The 18,844-nt window shown below is 49.0% G+C and overlaps 1 protein-coding gene across 1 annotated transcript in view; it reads right to left on the bottom strand.

Moving 5' to 3' along the window:
• Positions 1 to 251: 251 nt before the first annotated feature.
• Positions 252 to 18,844, bottom strand: part of LOC135826074 (mucin-5AC-like) — a 66,411-nt gene continuing 47,818 nt past the window's right edge. The window contains exons 15-17 of the mRNA XM_065338713.1: positions 16,243 to 16,462; positions 8,679 to 8,718; positions 252 to 5,349 (exon numbers count right to left, since the gene is read on the bottom strand). Coding sequence (XP_065194785.1) covers positions 1,792 to 5,349; positions 8,679 to 8,718; positions 16,243 to 16,462 — 3,818 coding nt within the window. The 3' untranslated portion in view covers positions 252 to 1,791. The remainder of the gene's footprint in view (positions 5,350 to 8,678; positions 8,719 to 16,242; positions 16,463 to 18,844) is intronic.

The following is an 18,844-nucleotide window of genomic DNA, read 5'->3' as shown; positions in this document are numbered from 1 at the left end:
TTGATAGAATTTCCGAGTTTTGCCTAAAACCATGCATCTGGGAAGCGACACAAGGCCTAGGCCCTAACCCTAACCCTAACCCAGCATTGGTGCTGCAACTGCATTGTACAGGGTGTACAGGGTGTACAGGGTGTACAGGGTCTATGCAAGCATTGGTGGTGACTGGGATCTGATCCATTCCCGGTGCCAATTTCGGCTTTTGTAAACCGTCCCTTACTCCAAATGTTGGATTCAGCGAGAAAAGTCTGAAATTGGATAAATTACGGATAAAATTGTTTATCCCACTTGCAGCTATGCACAGTGCAGTGAAGGTACAAGAAAATCAAAGATGGATGGTCGCCTCAGCATCCGCCGAGAAAAGAAAAAAATGTGAGAAAAATATACCCAGCACAGCAAACCATGATGGAGCGATGGTGCCCTAAGGTTGGGGCGCTATAAGGTTGGTGCCATATAGGGTTGGGGCCATATAGGGTTGGGGTCTTAAAAGGTTGGTGCCATATAGGGTTAGTGCTCTATCTATGTAGGGTAAGTAATTAATGTTAGTGCTCTCTAATGCTATTGTTTGTAACTTGGAAGTAACAATTGGAAGACATTGAAGCGCGCGCTGAAGTACATACTAAAATGTACAGTACAACACAGTGAGCCGTAACTACATGATATTCTACATACATACACAAGTAACATACTGTAACTACACTGCTACACTGCTACGAGACTACTACTACTCAAATACATACAACACATTAGAAATGACGTGACAACACATACATGTACATGTATGTTCGTACTGAGAAAAATGATCAGACGCGGGTTGCTAAAACTATAACGGATTTCGGGAAGAAGAACATAGCTGCTATATTGCTACGGCTAGCACACACGCGATCTAAATGCATTTTCAGACTAAGAATACCACTGAGAATGAAACTAGTAATGCCACTGGCAAAGACATTGACAAAGAGACTAGCAATGCCATTGGCAACGGAACTAGCAATGTCACTGCCAACTGACACTGTGTGCACGTGGGGGGGGGGGGGGGGGGGGTGACAGGGACATACCATGATCAGGGTGTATCAGGGTGTATCAGGATCAGGGGTATTAGAATCGAGGGAGAGGGTGTCAGCATGACAGGGTTATCCGGTATTAGCACCAGAAGAGGGGGGGGGGGGGTTATAGTCAGAGAGAGAGAGAGAGAGAGAGAGAGAGAGAGAGAGAGAGAGAGAGAGAGAGAGAGAGAGAGAGAGAGAGAGAGAGAGAGAGAGAGAGAGAGAGAGAGAGAGAGAGAGAGAGAGAGAGAGAGAGAGAGAGAGAGAGAGAGAGAGAGAGAGAGAGAGAGAGAGAGAGAGAGAGAGAGAGAGAGAGAGAGAGAGAGAGAGAGAGAGAGAGAGAGAGAGAGAGAGAGAGAGAGAGAGAGAGAGAGAGAGAGAGAGAGAGAGAGAGGGTGTGTGTGTGCGGTGGTGGTGGTGGTGGTGGTGGTGGTGGTGGTGGTGGTGGGGGTGTTAGAGTCACGGAGAGGGGGGGTGTTAGACTCATGTGGCATTAGAACCAGGGTATTAGAATAACGTCAGTACCGGAACTCAATTCAAGGAATGAAAATCCAAATAGGGACACAATCATAAAGAACTCTTGAACTCAGCTTGTAGTGTCCAGGTGGTGTACAGGTACTAATAGTCTCCTGCACTAGCCTGTACTCAAAGTTAAAATGTTCAGCCATTCAGCTATCAGGTCAAGTTCAAAGGGAAACTCCTCTACCTGTCATGTCCACAGTTGTGACAAGAACACATACAACACAAATCAGGAACAGTTGGGGCATTCATGGTCTTGTCCCGGTCTGGTCATTTTCTTGTCACGCGTATTGTCACATAGAGGCACGGGTTTCTGGTTTGTTAGATCCACCAGTCCAGCCCGTCGTCCTCCTCCTCCTCCTCGCCGGCGGCGGTGGCAGTAGCTGTGTTGTTGGTCAGCAGGCTGATTGCCTGGTTCAATACACGACGACTGCATGTGAATCTTGGTGTTCTCATCTTGCTTAGGAGCACAGCCCGTCGCGCAAGTATCCACAATCTCCGCAGTCTCGGCCATCTCCGTAATTTCCGCAGTCTCAGCCATCTTGGCAGACTCTGCGGGGATCTCTGAATATGTAGCTAGCAGGTTTGCTGCGCCAGGCTGATGGATCATTCTACTAAAACTAGTATCACTATGATCAAAGTGCTGAGAACAAGTAGATTGTGCATGCTCAGGTTCTGTATACAAGTGGAGAAAGCCAATGGCAGCAACTGGCTTCTTGAGAACGGCAAGATCTGGTTTTCTGTCACTGAATGTAACCTCCAAATCACGTACAACGCCGTGCCTGCTGCTTTCTCTGCTGCTATCTCTGCCACTTTCTCCGCTGCTGTCTCTGCTGCTTTCTCTGCTGCTGTCTCTGCTGCTTTCTCTGCCGCTTTCTCTGCTGCTTTGTCCGGGTGTTGCAGCAGGCGGAGTGGAACGCGTGGTAGGAGTGGTTGGTATGGAATGTTGGTGAATGTTAGCAGCTCGCTTGGTCGGAGTGGTCAGTGTGGAATGTTGGTCAATGTTAGCAGCTCGCTTGGTAGGAGTGGTTGGTGTGGATAGAGTGGTCACAGTGTAACGTCGGTCAATGCAAACACCTCGCATGTTCGGAGTGGACGGTATGGAATGTTGCTCAATGTATGCAGCTCGTGTGAGCGGAGTGGTTAGTCGTTGAATGTTAGCAGCTCGTGTGGGCGGAGTGGTTAGTCGTTGAATGTTAGCAGCTCGTGTGGACGGAGTGGTCGGAGTGGTCGGTGTGGAACGTCGATCAATGTATGTACGTGGCTTGGTCGGAGTGGTCGGTGTGGGTGGAGTGAACGGTATGGAGCGTCGGTCAGTGTATGCAGCTTGCTTGGTCGGAGTGGACGGAGTGGTTGATGTGGAACATCGGTGAATGTTAGTAGCTCGCATGGATGGAGTAGATGGCGTGGATCGTTTGTCAATGCGAGTAGCTGGCGAGTCTGGAGTAAGCGGCATGTTCATTCTGCATCTCTTGTTAGTTGGCGATGCCGCATCATTGTCCACTCTCATCTGGCGTTTTCCACTGTGTGCAAGAGATGTGGAGTGCGGACGAAAGTTCTCATCTACACCACAATGACTTATATAGCAGCGCTGGGGTGATGAGGATAGCAGCTCTACACCTGATGTACCTGTTGTAGCTACTGTTGATGTAGCTCCTGTTGCTGGTAACCACGGCAACACCGGCAATAACGATGGTGGACCCAGTAATGGTGATGGTGACGATGGTGGTGATGGTGGTGGTGATAACGATAATGGCGATGTTGATACACTTGTGGCTGGACTGGCTGGACTGACCGTGGCTGAAGATGATCCGACAGATAGTGCCTGTGCTGCTGCCATTCCTGGTCGTGATGCTGGTCGTGATGCTGGTCGTGATCCTGGTCGTGATGCTGGTCGTGACCCTGGTCGTGATGCTGGTGGTGCTGCTGGTGAAACGGATTTTGCCGCCACGTCTGCTGCCCTTGCTGTCAGGACTGATTGGCTGTCTAGTGATGTGTCTGTTGGTGCGGCTGGTGCTGTTGTTAATTTAAACGAACAGGAGCCGGTAGACAAATCGGCTTGCCCCTCAGATGTACTGGGGCATGCACTGCCATTACAAGCTGATGTAGTACTCATCAATAGTTGTTGCTCTTGCAAGTACCTTTCTTGTTCATGCTTCAGCGGCTGCTGTTGCTGCTGCTGCTGTTGCTGCCGCTGTTGCTGCTTCTGCTTAATGTGGTGTTGGTGTTGGTGGAGCAGGGGCGGATGATGTTGTTCGTGTTTGTCATTCCGTTGCAGCTGTGGGTTACAAACTACACAGACGGTGGAAAGCTGCTCAGCTGAAACCTTTGATCGAGTCAAGGTTGTCTCAATGGGCAGGAATTGCTTGAGCTCTGGTGATGAAGGCCGTGATTTGATGCGACCGCATACAACACCAGCCTGCTGCTGCTGCATTCTCATGTCACAATGGTACTGCTGCTGCTGCTGCTGCTGCTGCTGCTGCATTCTCATGTCACAATGGCACTGCTGCTGCTGCTGGTTGTCGTGTTGATGGTAGTGTGCCATTTCCCTAGAGTCAGCCATAGCAGAGTCAGCCATAGTAGAGTCAGCCATAGACATAATAGACATAACGTTGCACGCTGTTGGACCAGTGCTGACTCTGTGACTTGGATGTGCTGTTGGACCAGTGCTGACTCTGTGACTTGGACGTGCGGTCGGACCAGTGCTGACTCTGTGACTTGGACGTGCGGTCGGACTAGTGCTGACTCTGTGACTTGGACGTGCGGTCGGACCAGTGCTGACTCTGTGACTTGAACGGACATCGGCGTAGTCACCACCTCTCCCACCACTGATGTCACCACGGCTAGCACCACCTCTGTCATCAATGGTGTTGATGCTGGCATTGCAAGTGATGCTGCTCGCTCCACAGTAAGTAGGAGTGCTAAGACCTCCGCTGCGGACCATGGCTGTGCTACAGCCTATCAGTGAATCCTTTGCACATTCCAATGATAGAAGTGATGATGATGATGTCACCACTGGTGTTTCCATAGCAGATGACATCATAGGCAGTGTTAACATAGCCTGTGATGACGTCATAGACAGTGCTACTGGCGCCTTATCTGGTGCAGCCGCTGGCCATGATATTGACATGATTTCTTCTCCTCCTCCTGCTGCTGCGGATGCTGGTGCTGCGGATGCTGCTGCGGATGCTGCGGACGATGCTGCGGATGCTGCTGCTGATGCCACTGCGGATGCTGCTGCTGATGCTGCCGATGATGCTGCGGATGATGCTGCTGCTGGCAATGTCCCGGTTGATTCCAGTTCTCTTGCTGATGCACGTAGTGATTGTGGAGATGGTGCAGGAGGTTGAGGTGATAATGCTGCAGATACTGCCCGCTCTGGTGATAACGCTGCAGATACTGCCCGCTCTGGTGATAACGCTGCAGATACTGCCCGCTTTGGTGATAACGCTGCAGATACTGCCCGCTCTGGTGATAACGCTGCAGATACTGCCCGCTCTGGTGAAAACACTACCTGTGCTGGTGCCTGTGCTGGTGCCTGTGCTGGTGCCTGCGCTGGTGGAGATGCTGGCGGAGATGCTGGCGGAGATGGTGGTGGAGATGTTGTCCTGTTGCCTAGCTCCAGTGATACCACAAGATCATCAATACAGTCACCATCACCACCATCACGATCATCGCAACCAGAGCACATTGATGTTGGAGGTAGACAACTTTCATCACCTTCATCACTACTGCCCGCACCATACCAGTAGGTTGTCAGCTGTATGAACTCAGCCAAACTAATCAACTGCAACAAAAACAAAACACACACAACACAACGCAACACAACACAACGCAACACAACGCAACACAACGCAACGGTAAGAATGTTAGGATATCACTCCAAACTTTTCTTTAGTTATAATTATGTACTTTAGTCGACCACTCAGAGACCGGGGATGGAAAAGAAAGACATGTCTGCAATCTATACTCTGAGCAGGACAGTCTACGCTCTGAGCAGCACAATCTATACTCTGAGCAGCACAAGTTATACTCTGAGCAGCACAGACTATGCTCGGAGCAGCACAGTATATGCTCTGAGCAGCACAGACTGTGCTCTGAGCAGCACAGGCTATACTCTGAGCAGCACAGTCTACGCTCTGAGCAGCAAAATCTACACTCTGAGCAGCACAGTCTACGCTCTGAGCAGCATAATCTATACTCTGAGCAGCACAGTATAATAATGCTCTGAGCAGCACAGTATATGCTCTGAGCAGCACAGACTGCTGCTCTGAGCAGCACAGTATATGCTCTGAACAGCACAGCATATGCTCTGAGCAGCACAGACTATGCTCTGAGCAGCAGTCTACGCTCTGAGCAGCATAATCTATACTCTGAGCAGCACAAGTTATATTCTGAGCAGCACATTCTACACTCTGAGCAGCACAGTATATGCTCTGAGCAGCACAGTATATGCTCTGAGCAGCACAGTATATGCTCTGAGCAGCACAGTATAATAATACTCTGAGCAGCACAGACTATGCTCTGAGCAGCACAGTATAATAATACTCTGAGCAGCACAGTATAATAATACTCTGAGCAGCACAGACTATGCTCTGAGCAGCACAATCTATACTCTGAGCAGCACAGTATAATAATGCTCTGAGCAACACAGACTATGCTCTGAGCAGCACAATCTATACTCTGAGCAACACAGTACAATAATGCTCTGAGCAGCACAGACTATGCTCTGAGCAGAACAATCTACACTCTGAGCAGCACAGTATAATAATACTCTGAGCAGCACAGACTATGCTCTGGGGAGCAAAACCACATGACTGGCAGTACACGTGATGCAGCGCGGCCATAATATGACACACCAAAAAATTTGGAGCAAGTGAGCTACCAATAGCAAACTCCTGCCAAGGACGCACGCTCTCAGGTCTCCAGCTACTAGTGCTGCATTGGGGTCGGGTGCACTACAGGTCTCCAGCTACTAGTGCTGCATTGGGGTCGGGTGCACGCTCTCAGGTCTCCAGCTACTAGTGCTGCATTGGGGTCGGGTGCACGCTCTCAGGTCTCCAGCTACTAGTGCTGCATTGGGATCGGGTGCACGCTCTCAGGTCTCCAGCTACTAGTGCTGCATTGGGGTCGGGTGCACGCTCTCAGGTCTCCAGCTACTAGTGCTGCATTGGGGTCGGGTGCACGCTCTCAGGTCTCCAGCTACTAGTGCTGCATTGGGGTCGGGTGCACGCTCTCAGGTCTCCAGCTACTAGTGCTGCATTGGGGTCGGGTGCACGCTCTCAGGTCTCCAGCTACTAGTGCTGCATTGGGATCGGGTGCACGCTCTCAGGTTTCCAGCTACTAGTGCTGCATTGGGATCGGGTGCACGCTCTCAGGTTTCCAGCTACTAGTGCTGCATTGGGATCGGGTGCACGCTCTCAGGTTTCCAGCTACTAGTGCTGCATTGGGATCGCCGGGTGCACGCTCTCAGGTTTCCAGCTACTAGTGCTGCATTGGGGTCGGGTGCGCTACAGGTCTCCAGCTACTAGTGCTGCATTGGGATCGCCGGGTGCGCTACAGGTCTCCAGCTACTAGTGCTGCATTGGGATCGCCGGGTGTGCTACAGGTTTCCAGCTACTACAGTCCATTCAGAAAAAAATGAACTTCTAGCTTTTGGCCATAAATGGGTCAAACGTTGAGTTTTTTTAGAATTTTTTCTGCAATCCCATATGGAATCCTCTTCCAATTATGTTTCTGAAGTTTTTTTGTCCAAAAAGCAAGCCATAGCAAGAATAGGATTTCGGCCAGGTTTTGCCCCAAAAGCACTGAATTGGGAAAAACCATCAAAATCCAGGCCGTTTGACCCCGCCTGCAACAGTGCATTCTGCGGTTCGAACCCCAGTTCAGGCACCCTTTTTGGACCCTTTTTCAAATTTCAAAGTTCGCAGCACTGCACTGTGTACGATGAAATCACGAAAAATCGCCAAATACGGGAGCTCGCCAGAGCCAGGACCCATCTTTTTATGAATGGACTGTAGTGCTGCATTGGGATCGGGTGCGCTACAGGTCTCCAGCTACTAGTGCTGCATTGGGATCGCCGGGTGCGCTACCTGTCTGCTGAAGATATGAAGATATCCATGGGCATGTCACATGTCTGCTAACGACATTTGTGGGTGTGTTACCTGTCCGCTAACGACATTTGTGGGTGTGTTACCTGTCCGCTAACGATATCAGTGGGTGTGTCACCTGTCTTTGAACGATATTTGTGGGTGTGTTACTCGTGCTGCATTGGGATCGGGTGCGCTACCTGTCTGCTGAAGATATCCATGGGCGTGTCACATGTCTGCTAACGACATTTGTGGGTGTGTTACCTGTCCGCTAACGACATTTGTGGGTGTGTTACCTGTCCGCTAACGATATCAGTGGGTGTGTCACCTGTCTTTGAACGATATTTGTGGGTGTGTTACTCGTCTGCTAACGTTATTTATGGTCTACAGGCAGCAAGAGTATATAACCCTAAGAGCATGCAACTCTGCATATGGGGTCTGGAGCACACCATGACCCTAAGAGCATGCAACTCTGCATATGGGGTCTGGAGCACACCATGACCCTAAGAGCATGCAACTCTGCATATGGGGTCTGGAGCACACCATGATCCTAAGAGTATGCAACTTTATGCAACTCTGCATATGGGGTCTGGAGCACAGTGCTGCCTGCATTACCTAGCCACAAGTGTGAGCCAGTGCGTCACTATAGATCAGCTACGGATTCCTGCTTCCAAATCTGCTTTCCTTGGAGACTTTGGATGGTTTTGTACGCAGTGCGTCACTCACAGGCATTGCCTATACCGTATTGGACACGAAATTGTTGAGGCTAAACCGCAGGAAAACTCAAATCCATGCAGCTGGATGGTCATTTCACTACGTAATTCCGGTAGCACGCCGCACATGACACCCATAGCTCATAGATCAGGAGTTGCACACACCGCGCATGGCACCCATAGCTCATAGATCAGGAGTTGCACACACTAGGGGTTATGTAGTGTTGCAGGTATGTATGTGGGTACCCGGAATACATGTACCTGTCTGAACCCTAGTCACAAGTCACAAGTCCCATGATAATGTTACTGCTTACCGTCCTCTGCGCCACCTGATCATACTCCGCACTTGAATATCTATTGGTAGGACAATATTAAAATAGCATACACACAGACACACACACATACACACACACACACACATACACACACACACACACACACATACACACATGTACATACACATACACACCCACACACATGCATGCACACACCCACACCAGAAAACACACACACACACATCAATAAGTAAACATAAATAATTAATTCACAAACGGATTCTACCAGGAAAGGAGAAGAGTTTGTATTAACCACCTGAGCTATGGGACCAGGCCGAACCTAGACAGCGCTGACAAGTTCTTTCACTCCAAAGGAAGCTCACAACACGTGCCACACATACTGATAGCACTTGGGTGCTTTACCCTCCCCCAGGGGACCAACCACGGCCAGTTTTACCCTCCCCAGGGGACCAACCACGGCCAGTTTTACCCTCCCCCAGGGGACCAACCACGGCCAGTTTTACCCTCCCCCAGGGGACCAGCCACAGCCAGTTTTACCCTCCCCCAGGGGACCAACCACGGCCAGTTTTACCCTCCCCCAGGGTACCAACCACGGCCAGTTTTACCCTCCCCCAGGGGACCAACCACGGCCAGTTTTACCCTCCCCCAGGGGACCAACCACGGCCAGTTTCATGCTATGTTCAGCCTGGTCCAATAGCTAAGACGATTACAGCAACACTCATGACAAGCAAGCTCCCGGGTTCGAGTCCAGGTGGGGTTAGAATTTGTTCTCTTTTTAGGCAGTTCACTTCCCAGTTCACTTCCCCGTTCACTTCCCTGTTCACTTCCCTGACTGATCCTTTGACATTTGAAGTTCTCTCAATCCTTTCCAAGTTTTGTATCACAACAGGAATAAGGTAGCATCTGATTTGCTCATAAGACAGTACACCATGGGTGGAGCGCAACAGATATTTTTTCTTTAGCTTTGCATTCAATGGTGCAGCACTCGTTGGTTACGTCAGCTTATCGTGGCGTGTGATTTATCAATGATGAACTCAGGAGTTAGTATCACTGTGGATGTCGATGACCAGTTTGGCAATCCTGATCCTGATTAGACATAACGACCATTAAGTCAACAAGACAATCTGCCAAGACTTTCTGACAACAAGAGCATGTGACAATCAGAGAATCCAGCGGAAAGCCGCACGATTATGCCTCCGCCGCCTCACTCTCTACACCCATATTAACCACTCTGACCTTCTACACCGCATCAAGTGGCCCACTCTCTTCTCCCGCTTTTAAGTTAAACACACAGTGTTTGCTCATCCCATCCACCACAATTACACCCTGCCTCATAATCCACCACAATTACGCCCTGCCTCATAATCCACCACAATTACGCCCTGCCTCATAATCCACCACAATTACGCCCTGCCTCATAATCCACCACAATTACGCCCTGCCTCATAATCCACCACAATTACGCCCTGCCTCATAATCCACCACAATTACGCCCTGCCTCATAATCCACCACAATTACGCCCTGCCTCATAATCCACCACAATTACGCCCTGCCTCATAATCCACCACAATTACGCCCTGCCTCATAATCCACCACAATTACGCCCTGCCTCATAATCCACCACAATTACGCCCTGCCTCATAATCCACCACAATTACGCCCTGCCTCATAATCCACCACAATTACGCCCTGCCTCATAATCCACCACAATTACGCCCTGCCTCATAATCCACCACAATTACGCCCTGCCTCATAATCCACCACAATTACGCCCTGCCTCATAATCCACCACAATTACGCCCTGCCTCATAATCCACCACAATTACGCCCTGCCTCATAATCCACCACAATTACGCCCTGCCTCATAATCCACCACAATTACGCCCTGCCTCATAATCCACCACAATTACGCCCTGCCTCATAATCCACCACAATTACGCCCTGCCTCATAATCCACCACAATTACGCCCTGCCTCATAATCCACCACAATTACGCCCTGCCTCATAATCCACCACAATTACGCCCTGCCTCATAATCCACCACAATTACGCCCTGCCTCATAATCCACCACAATTACGCCCTGCCTCATAATCCACCACAATTACGCCCTGCCTCATAATCCACCACAATTACGCCCTGCCTCATAATCCACCACAATTACGCCCTGCCTCATAATCCACCACAATTACGCCCTGCCTCATAATCCACCACAATTACGCCCTGCCTCATAATCCACCACAATTACGCCCTGCCTCATAATCCACCACAATTACGCCCTGCCTCATAATCCACCACAATTACGCCCTGCCTCATAATCCACCACAATTACGCCCTGCCTCATAATCCACCACAATTACGCCCTGCCTCATAATCCACCACAATTACGCCCTGCCTCATAATCCACCACAATTACGCCCTGCCTCATAATCCACCACAATTACGCCCTGCCTCATAATCCACCACAATTACGCCCTGCCTCATAATCCACCACAATTACGCCCTGCCTCATAATCCACCACAATTACGCCCTGCCTCATAATCCACCACAATTACGCCCTGCCTCATAATCCACCACAATTACGCCCTGCCTCATAATCCACCACAATTACGCCCTGCCTCATAATCCACCACAATTACGCCCTGCCTCATAATCCACCACAATTACGCCCTGCCTCATAATCCACCACAATTACGCCCTGCCTCATAATCCACCACAATTACGCCCTGCCTCATAATCCACCACAATTACGCCCTGCCTCATAATCCACCACAATTACGCCCTGCCTCATAATCCACCACAATTACGCCCTGCCTCATAATCCACCACAATTACGCCCTGCCTCATAATCCACCACAATTACGCCCTGCCTCATAATCCACCACAATTACGCCCTGCCTCATAATCCACCACAATTACGCCCTGCCTCATAATCCACCACAATTACGCCCTGCCTCATAATCCACCACAATTACGCCCCGCCTCATAATCCACCACAATTACGCCCTGCCTCATAATCCACCACAATTACGCCCTGCCTCATAATCCACCACAATTACGCCCTGCCTCATAATCCACCACAATTACGCCCTGCCTCATAATCCACCACAATTACGCCCTGCCTCATAATCCACCACAATTACGCCCTGCCTCATAATCCACCACAATTACGCCCTGCCTCATAATCCACCACAATTACGCCCTGCCTCATAATCCACCACAATTACGCCCTGCCTCATAATCCACCACAATTACGCCCTGCCTCATAATCCACCACAATTACGCCCTGCCTCATAATCCACCACAATTACGCCCTGCCTCATAATCCACCACAATTACGCCCTGCCTCATAATCCACCACAATTACGCCCTGCCTCATAATCCACCACAATTACGCCCTGCCTCATAATCCACCACAATTACGCCCTGCCTCATAATCCACCACAATTACGCCCTGCCTCATAATCCACCACAATTACGCCCTGCCTCATAATCCACCACAATTACGCCCTGCCTCATAATCCACCACAATTACGCCCTGCCTCATAATCCACCACAATTACACCCTGCCTCATAATCCACCACAATTACGCCCTGCCTCATAATCCACCACAATTACGCCCTGCCTCATAATCCACCACAATTACGCCCTGCCTCATAATCCACCACAATTACGCCCTGCCTCATAATCCACCACAATTACGCCCTGCCTCATAATCCACCACAATTACGCCCTGCCTCATAATCCACCACAATTACACCCTGCCTCATAATCCACCACAATTACGCCCTGCCTCATAATCCACCACAATTACGCCCTGCCTCATAATCCACCACAATTACGCCCTGCCTCATAATCCACCACAATTACGCCCTGCCTCATAATCCACCACAATTACGCCCTGCCTCATAATCCACCACAATTACGCCCTGCCTCATAAGGCGAGACCAAAAAATAGAGATTCCCGGGCCCTCCCGCACCAAAATCGAGCCAAAGCCAATTTTTTTTCTTGAACAGTTCATACATGTACAGTACTGATCGTGTGAGTAGATCTGTGATGTGGAGTCACACAAACCCGAGCTTGTAGTTGTACGACTCCCTGATGTACAGATCAGGGCCATCGTTGGCCGAAATATAGAAAAATTGAACGGGTAAATTGCGTACCTGTTGTGTGTAAAAAAATTGAATAGAAATTACCGGAAAATGCTGTAAAAAAAAGTTCAACATGGCATGCACACATACATGTATAGTCATGTACATACATGGGAAAAAATAAAAAATAAAATTCGCCCGCCCACACCAATTTCACATGGGTCCTGCCCGGGAATCTCGATTTTATTTTGGTCTCGCCTAATCCACCACAATTACGCCCCGCCTCATAATCCACCACAATTACGCCCTGCCTCATAATCCACCACAATTACGCCCTGCCTCATAATCCACCACAATTACGCCCTGCCTCATAATCCACCACAATTACGCCCTGCCTCATAATCCACCACAATTACGCCTTGCCTCATAATCCACCACAATTACGCCCTGCTTCATAATCCACCACAATTACGCCCTGCCTCATAATCCACCACAATTACGCCCTGCCTCATATTCTAATGCTCGCAACCCCAAATCGTGTCCAATACAGGCTATACTTTCGGCACACTCGCACTTTGGTATTTTGCCAACTGCAAGGACCGACTGCTGACTGGGTTCCTATCTAGAATTCTCGCCATTATTTCAATGGCCTCCCATCAACGTTCGCGATATTCAAATCACCAGTTTTGTTTTACCCTTTCACTGCCAGCTGACTGCTCAAGTGACAAGGCACTCAGTGCCAGGCTGTCAGCTGAGCTGTGCACTCCCCAGTGCCAGGCGCTTTTTACCTCCAGTTCAAAAAATCGAAAGGCCAACTTTTCCTGGATTTTTTGGTACTTTCTGTACGGAATATCGCTTTCTAAAGTATACATCGTAGGTAGACAACTGATAAAGGAAGCCATTGCCCTCGAAAAAATCTCAAAATCTGAAGTACAAGCGCGCTGCGCGTTCGAGTGCCAGCCACTGTGCAACAAGTCATGTCATGTCATGCGGAAGTGTGCCGCGCGCTGCATGCACTGCATACAGTCCATGTACACCATCAAGAGTACATGAAAACCAGAGTGTGCAGCTCGGATGGGTTGCTGTCACGGCGGAATTCCGTGATTACATCATTTTAGTGATGTAGTGCGTACAAGCAGGATTCAAGCAGGTCTCTTTCTGCACAACTGCAGCTCAGTTGTACGCACTACGCCATTTCCCGCCTCAGATCTGCGCCAAATATGATGTAATCACGGAATTCCGCCGTGACAGACACCCATAGCAGAAAAGGCCCCAAACTGCACACTCTGGTTTTCATGTACTCTTGACACCATGTATACACCATGTAACACCATGTATACACCATGTATACACCATGTATACACCATGTAACACCATGTATACACCATGTATACACCATGTATACACCATGTATACACCATGTATACACCATATATACACCATGTATACACCATGTATACACCATGTATACACGGCATGTGCACAGCCCGGCCAGTTGCCAAGTAAAGTAACAGTTGTTGTTTTGGAGAGAGAAGCAGATCCTGTTTTTCGTTCGGTGGGATTGAAAGATCTGCCAGTGGACCGAAGAGCTACAATACTTGAAGCAGAAGAAAGTGCTTGCTGAACTTCCCTGTCTTCGTGGCAACAGGACTTCAGTTTGCGAGAGACTTCGTCCTGTCGCTGCGGACTCAATTCGTGTTGCTTGCAGAAAACTTGCGGAACGATCGTGAGTCGTTTCGTGAAGCGGATCGTGTCGCTGAACAGCCGCGGATTATTCTGCCGACATGGCGATCCTTTGTTCTCTTAATTATCAGCAGTCCAAACACATCTTTTCAACTTCGGAGAATGAAGCGCTTCCCTGTTCCGTTGGCAAGCGCTTCGTTCGCGGGTGTAATGTACTTCCGCATCAGCTTGCAGTAGATCGTGAGGTATTGAGGTAGGTGTCGTTGTGGAAAGAATAATAATTATTATACAGGTCTACTCTCCATAAAACGTAATCTCAGGGACCACCACAAATTATGTTATATCGAGAGTTATGATATGTAGAAAACCGCGTGTTTTAAATATAAGATGTACTTCAAAATGAAGGGTATTACAAGGCGGGTTCAACCGTACAAACATATACACACTGTACCACCATCGACATCAGATACCGTCAATGCCGCAGAATATATGCACAATACAACTAAACTGGCTAGCTGCGGCTACAGCTTGATTGTACGGCTCATGAATGTACGTTGTATCGAGAGTGCGCACGTCGGGGACCGAGCCGTAGGGTGCGTTATGCCGACGTTTACGTTATGTAGGACTAAACTGGCCTGAACTGCCTAGCTACAGCTACCGCTTGATCGTACCGTGCACGTGAATGTATGTTGTATCGAGAGTGCACACGTTGGGGACCGCGCCGTAGCGTGTGTTATGTCGAGGTTTATGTTATGTAGGATTACGTTGTGTAGAACAAATTTGTATGGGAGTGATGCTGTTTCGGCGCGGGCTTTGATTTGTTTACCTACTAGCGAGGTTTATGTACAAGTGAGAGTTGTTATATCGAGAGAAGACCTGTAGTTGTGTTGTAGCTGACATACCTGTAGTGCCCCTTGACCGTGTTGGTCGCCATTGTAACATTTTAGTTCTTAGGAACATTTAATTCTGGACCCGGCGAGCGCCGCCAGCGCTGTTTCCGTCAAGTTTTGTAGCTGCATCCAAAATGCGTTCGTGAGGAATCCGTCGTTTGGTTGTCTCTACCCGTGACTCCAACTGCCTATCGCAATGGATAGCCGCCTGGAGTCTTGGGTAATAGCTAGGCATCAAGTCTGAACCAAATTCCATGCTCCTTGCAATGAAAGTTGACGGGAAAGAGAAAAATACTCACACCGACTCAGCGAGGTGGAAGTGCGTGGGAACCAATTTCTTGAGCGCCGCTCCGCTAAAAATCGGATGCGCATTTTCAACGACGCTGGTTTGATTTTTTTCAAATGGCAACCCCTACTCCTGGCGGCGTATTTCAATGGATACGGGCCTCTTCCAGGGCCCAGCGACCCTCTATGGCAGCTAAACATCTCCAATACCCCAAAATAGTGGCCCAAACTGGGCGAAGTCGGCCTGTCGACTGCAGTCGACAGCGGCACTGGGAACTGCATTCTTGCTGGTCGACTGCAGTCGACAGCGGCACTCAGAGTGCATGAATGGGCTGTCGACTGCAGTCGACAGCGGCAGTGAAAGGGTTAAGCAAAAGATATCAGCCCTGCTGCTGAATTCAATCTGCTCGTGCACGAGCCACGCTCACCCGTACATCTAATTATTTGATCACTGCTAACGATGAAATTTCCACATCATACTAATCAAGCATTCCAAACCCTCCATGTGATGTAGATCTCACTATCAGTATCACTATCACTATCAGTATCACTATCACTATCACTATCAGTATCACTATCAGTATCTCTTACTGGCCACGGGCCATCATGAGAATAAAGATTAGAAACTTACTTGACAAAGACAGTGCAAGCCACATTAGCAGTAGACTCCTGATCAGCAGCCGTTGCGCTGGCTCCACTGCTAGATGAATGATGTGCTGTGCGATAGCGAGTAATAACCGGATGGTGTCCATCAGTGTGACACATGTTATGTAGAGCTAGCATCAACATGACTGGTTGCACTACATCACTAAGATCATACCCACTGCAATAGCACAAGAACTGAGGCCAGGCTGTACACACACACAAACACACACACCAATGCACGCACACCAATGCACGCACACCCATGTACACACATACACACACAAACACACACCAATGCACGCACACCCATGTACACACACACACACACCCATGCATGCACGTACACGTACACACACGTACACAAACACACACACACACAAACACACACACACACAGTTACATACACACACACAGTTACATACATAAATGCACACTCTGATACACGTAAACACATCGTGATCTTCAATGACCCATTTCCTGGGCAGACGACAGGCTACTAAAGCGGGATTCACATAATTTTTGCGATGTGCAGTGCAATGCAAACTTCGGAAATACTAATCTGAGCAAAAGTCAGCAATGTGATTTTGCCTAGCTGATGTGCCTCAAAGCCACCGTAATGTGATTTGCGCCTCAAACCTACATACAAATCGTAAGCTCAATACATGCAGGTCAGTACGCCACCATGCCATTCACGTGGCCATGGTGTAACTTTTACATATACAGTCAACTTGGCTTATAACGACATTCGGCGGGGCATCAAAAAAGTGTCCTTATTCGCGAAGTGTCGTTATACCCGAAGTCTCATTATATGTAGTACAGTTGGATGAAACTTTGCTCTGGGCATGGAAATTCTGTTGTTATTCGCGAATTGCCGTTATATCCGCAGTCGTTATTAGCCAAGTTGACTGTACACAAGACACACTGCAACCTTTTGTACAACTTTACTGCAAAGAAGGTCAAAATCGTACATCACATGGCACACCCATACTTGCCAGCCACACCGGCACCCATACTTGCCAACCACACCGGCACCCATACTTGCCAACCACACCGGCACCCATACTTGCCAACCACACTGGCACCCATACTTGCCAGCCACACCGGCACCCATACTTGCCAGCCACACCGGCACCCATACTTGCCAGCCACACCGGCACCCATACTTGCCAGCCACACCGGCACCCATACTTGCCAACCACACCGGCACCCATACTTGCCAACCACACCGGCACCCATACTTGCCAGCCACACCGGCACCCATACTTGCCAACCACACCGGCACCCATACTTGCCAACCACACCGGCACCCATACTTGCCAACCACACCGGCACCCATACTTGCCAGCCACACCGGCACCCATACTTGCCAGCCACACCGGCACCCATACTTGCCAACCACACCGGCACCCATACTTGCCAACCACACCGGCACCCATACTTGCCAACCACACCGGCACCCATACTTGCCAACCACACCGGCACCCATACTTGCCAACCACACCGGCACCCATACTTGCCAACCACACCGGTTTTCCCGGTATGCTACCCGAAAACTAGGGTACCCATATTATGCCCAATATATGTACAGTTTAACTCGGATACTGAGCCAATAAATATAATTAAAAATTAAAATAGAAGAAATCACATGGAAACAAGTTATGAAGCAACTATTCACGACTGTAACAAGATAATAAGCAGTCAGAAAGTGCGATAACTGGAGGTGTGTGAGAGCTAGGTCTCAGGTCGTTGAATGTCTCAGTAACAAGTGGGTTTTGTGCCCTGTTATAGCACTTTCTGACTGTGCCACACTACGTAAAGTTGAGCAACTTTACGTTAGTGGGCGGGAAAACTCATGAATTCGCGAGTTTGCACTCCACTTACGGAAAGTTGTCTACGGAGAGTACGTAGATAGGGCTCTGATAACGTAGCTGGTCCGTAAGTGGATTGGGGTACAAATTTATGACTCTCTCCCCAGGTCTATCTGGTCGTACACTGCCGCGTTCTGAGTTACCAAGGGCAGCTACGTGATTTGACAACTCCATATGGCGGAACCCAGATGCGCATGCAGTTTACGTAAGACTTTCCGTAGATCGACTACGTTTTTTACTAACGCAATTACGTTATGCGGAACCTCTCTAGGAGACTGTACTAGTATTGGAGAAGTGTACTTTTATTGATTCTTTAAGGATTGATTGCCCGGTTTGAGTGGCAAACAACCCGTGATAATGATACTGTAAGGCTGTAAATATATCCAACCATGGTAAGAATCAGTGTACAAAGACACAACGATGATAAACGGGTAAGAAAAACGAAGTAAGGTGGACCAGTAATGCCCATCACATCATTCCCGCATGTATCATTATTAGAGACGTGTCGTTTTATGTTTTTGATCCACACTCGACATGTACTACAATCCACTACGTACTAGTATTGGAGACGTCCTAGTATTGGAGACGTACTAGTATTGGAGACGTGTACTGGTATTGGAGACGCGTACGTTTAATGGGGAAAATACGGTAACTACTGGCATACCGGGGATTTTTGACATTGATCGAAAAACTACCGGAATTGGCACTGAACCATGAGTG

This window comes from Sycon ciliatum, chromosome 10 (genome assembly GCF_964019385.1).
Source record: "Sycon ciliatum chromosome 10, ocSycCili1.1, whole genome shotgun sequence".
Classification (NCBI taxonomy): Eukaryota; Metazoa; Porifera; class Calcarea; order Leucosolenida; family Sycettidae; genus Sycon; species Sycon ciliatum.
Note: the sequence above shows the minus strand (reverse complement) of the source record. Positions and strands in the feature narration are given on the sequence as shown.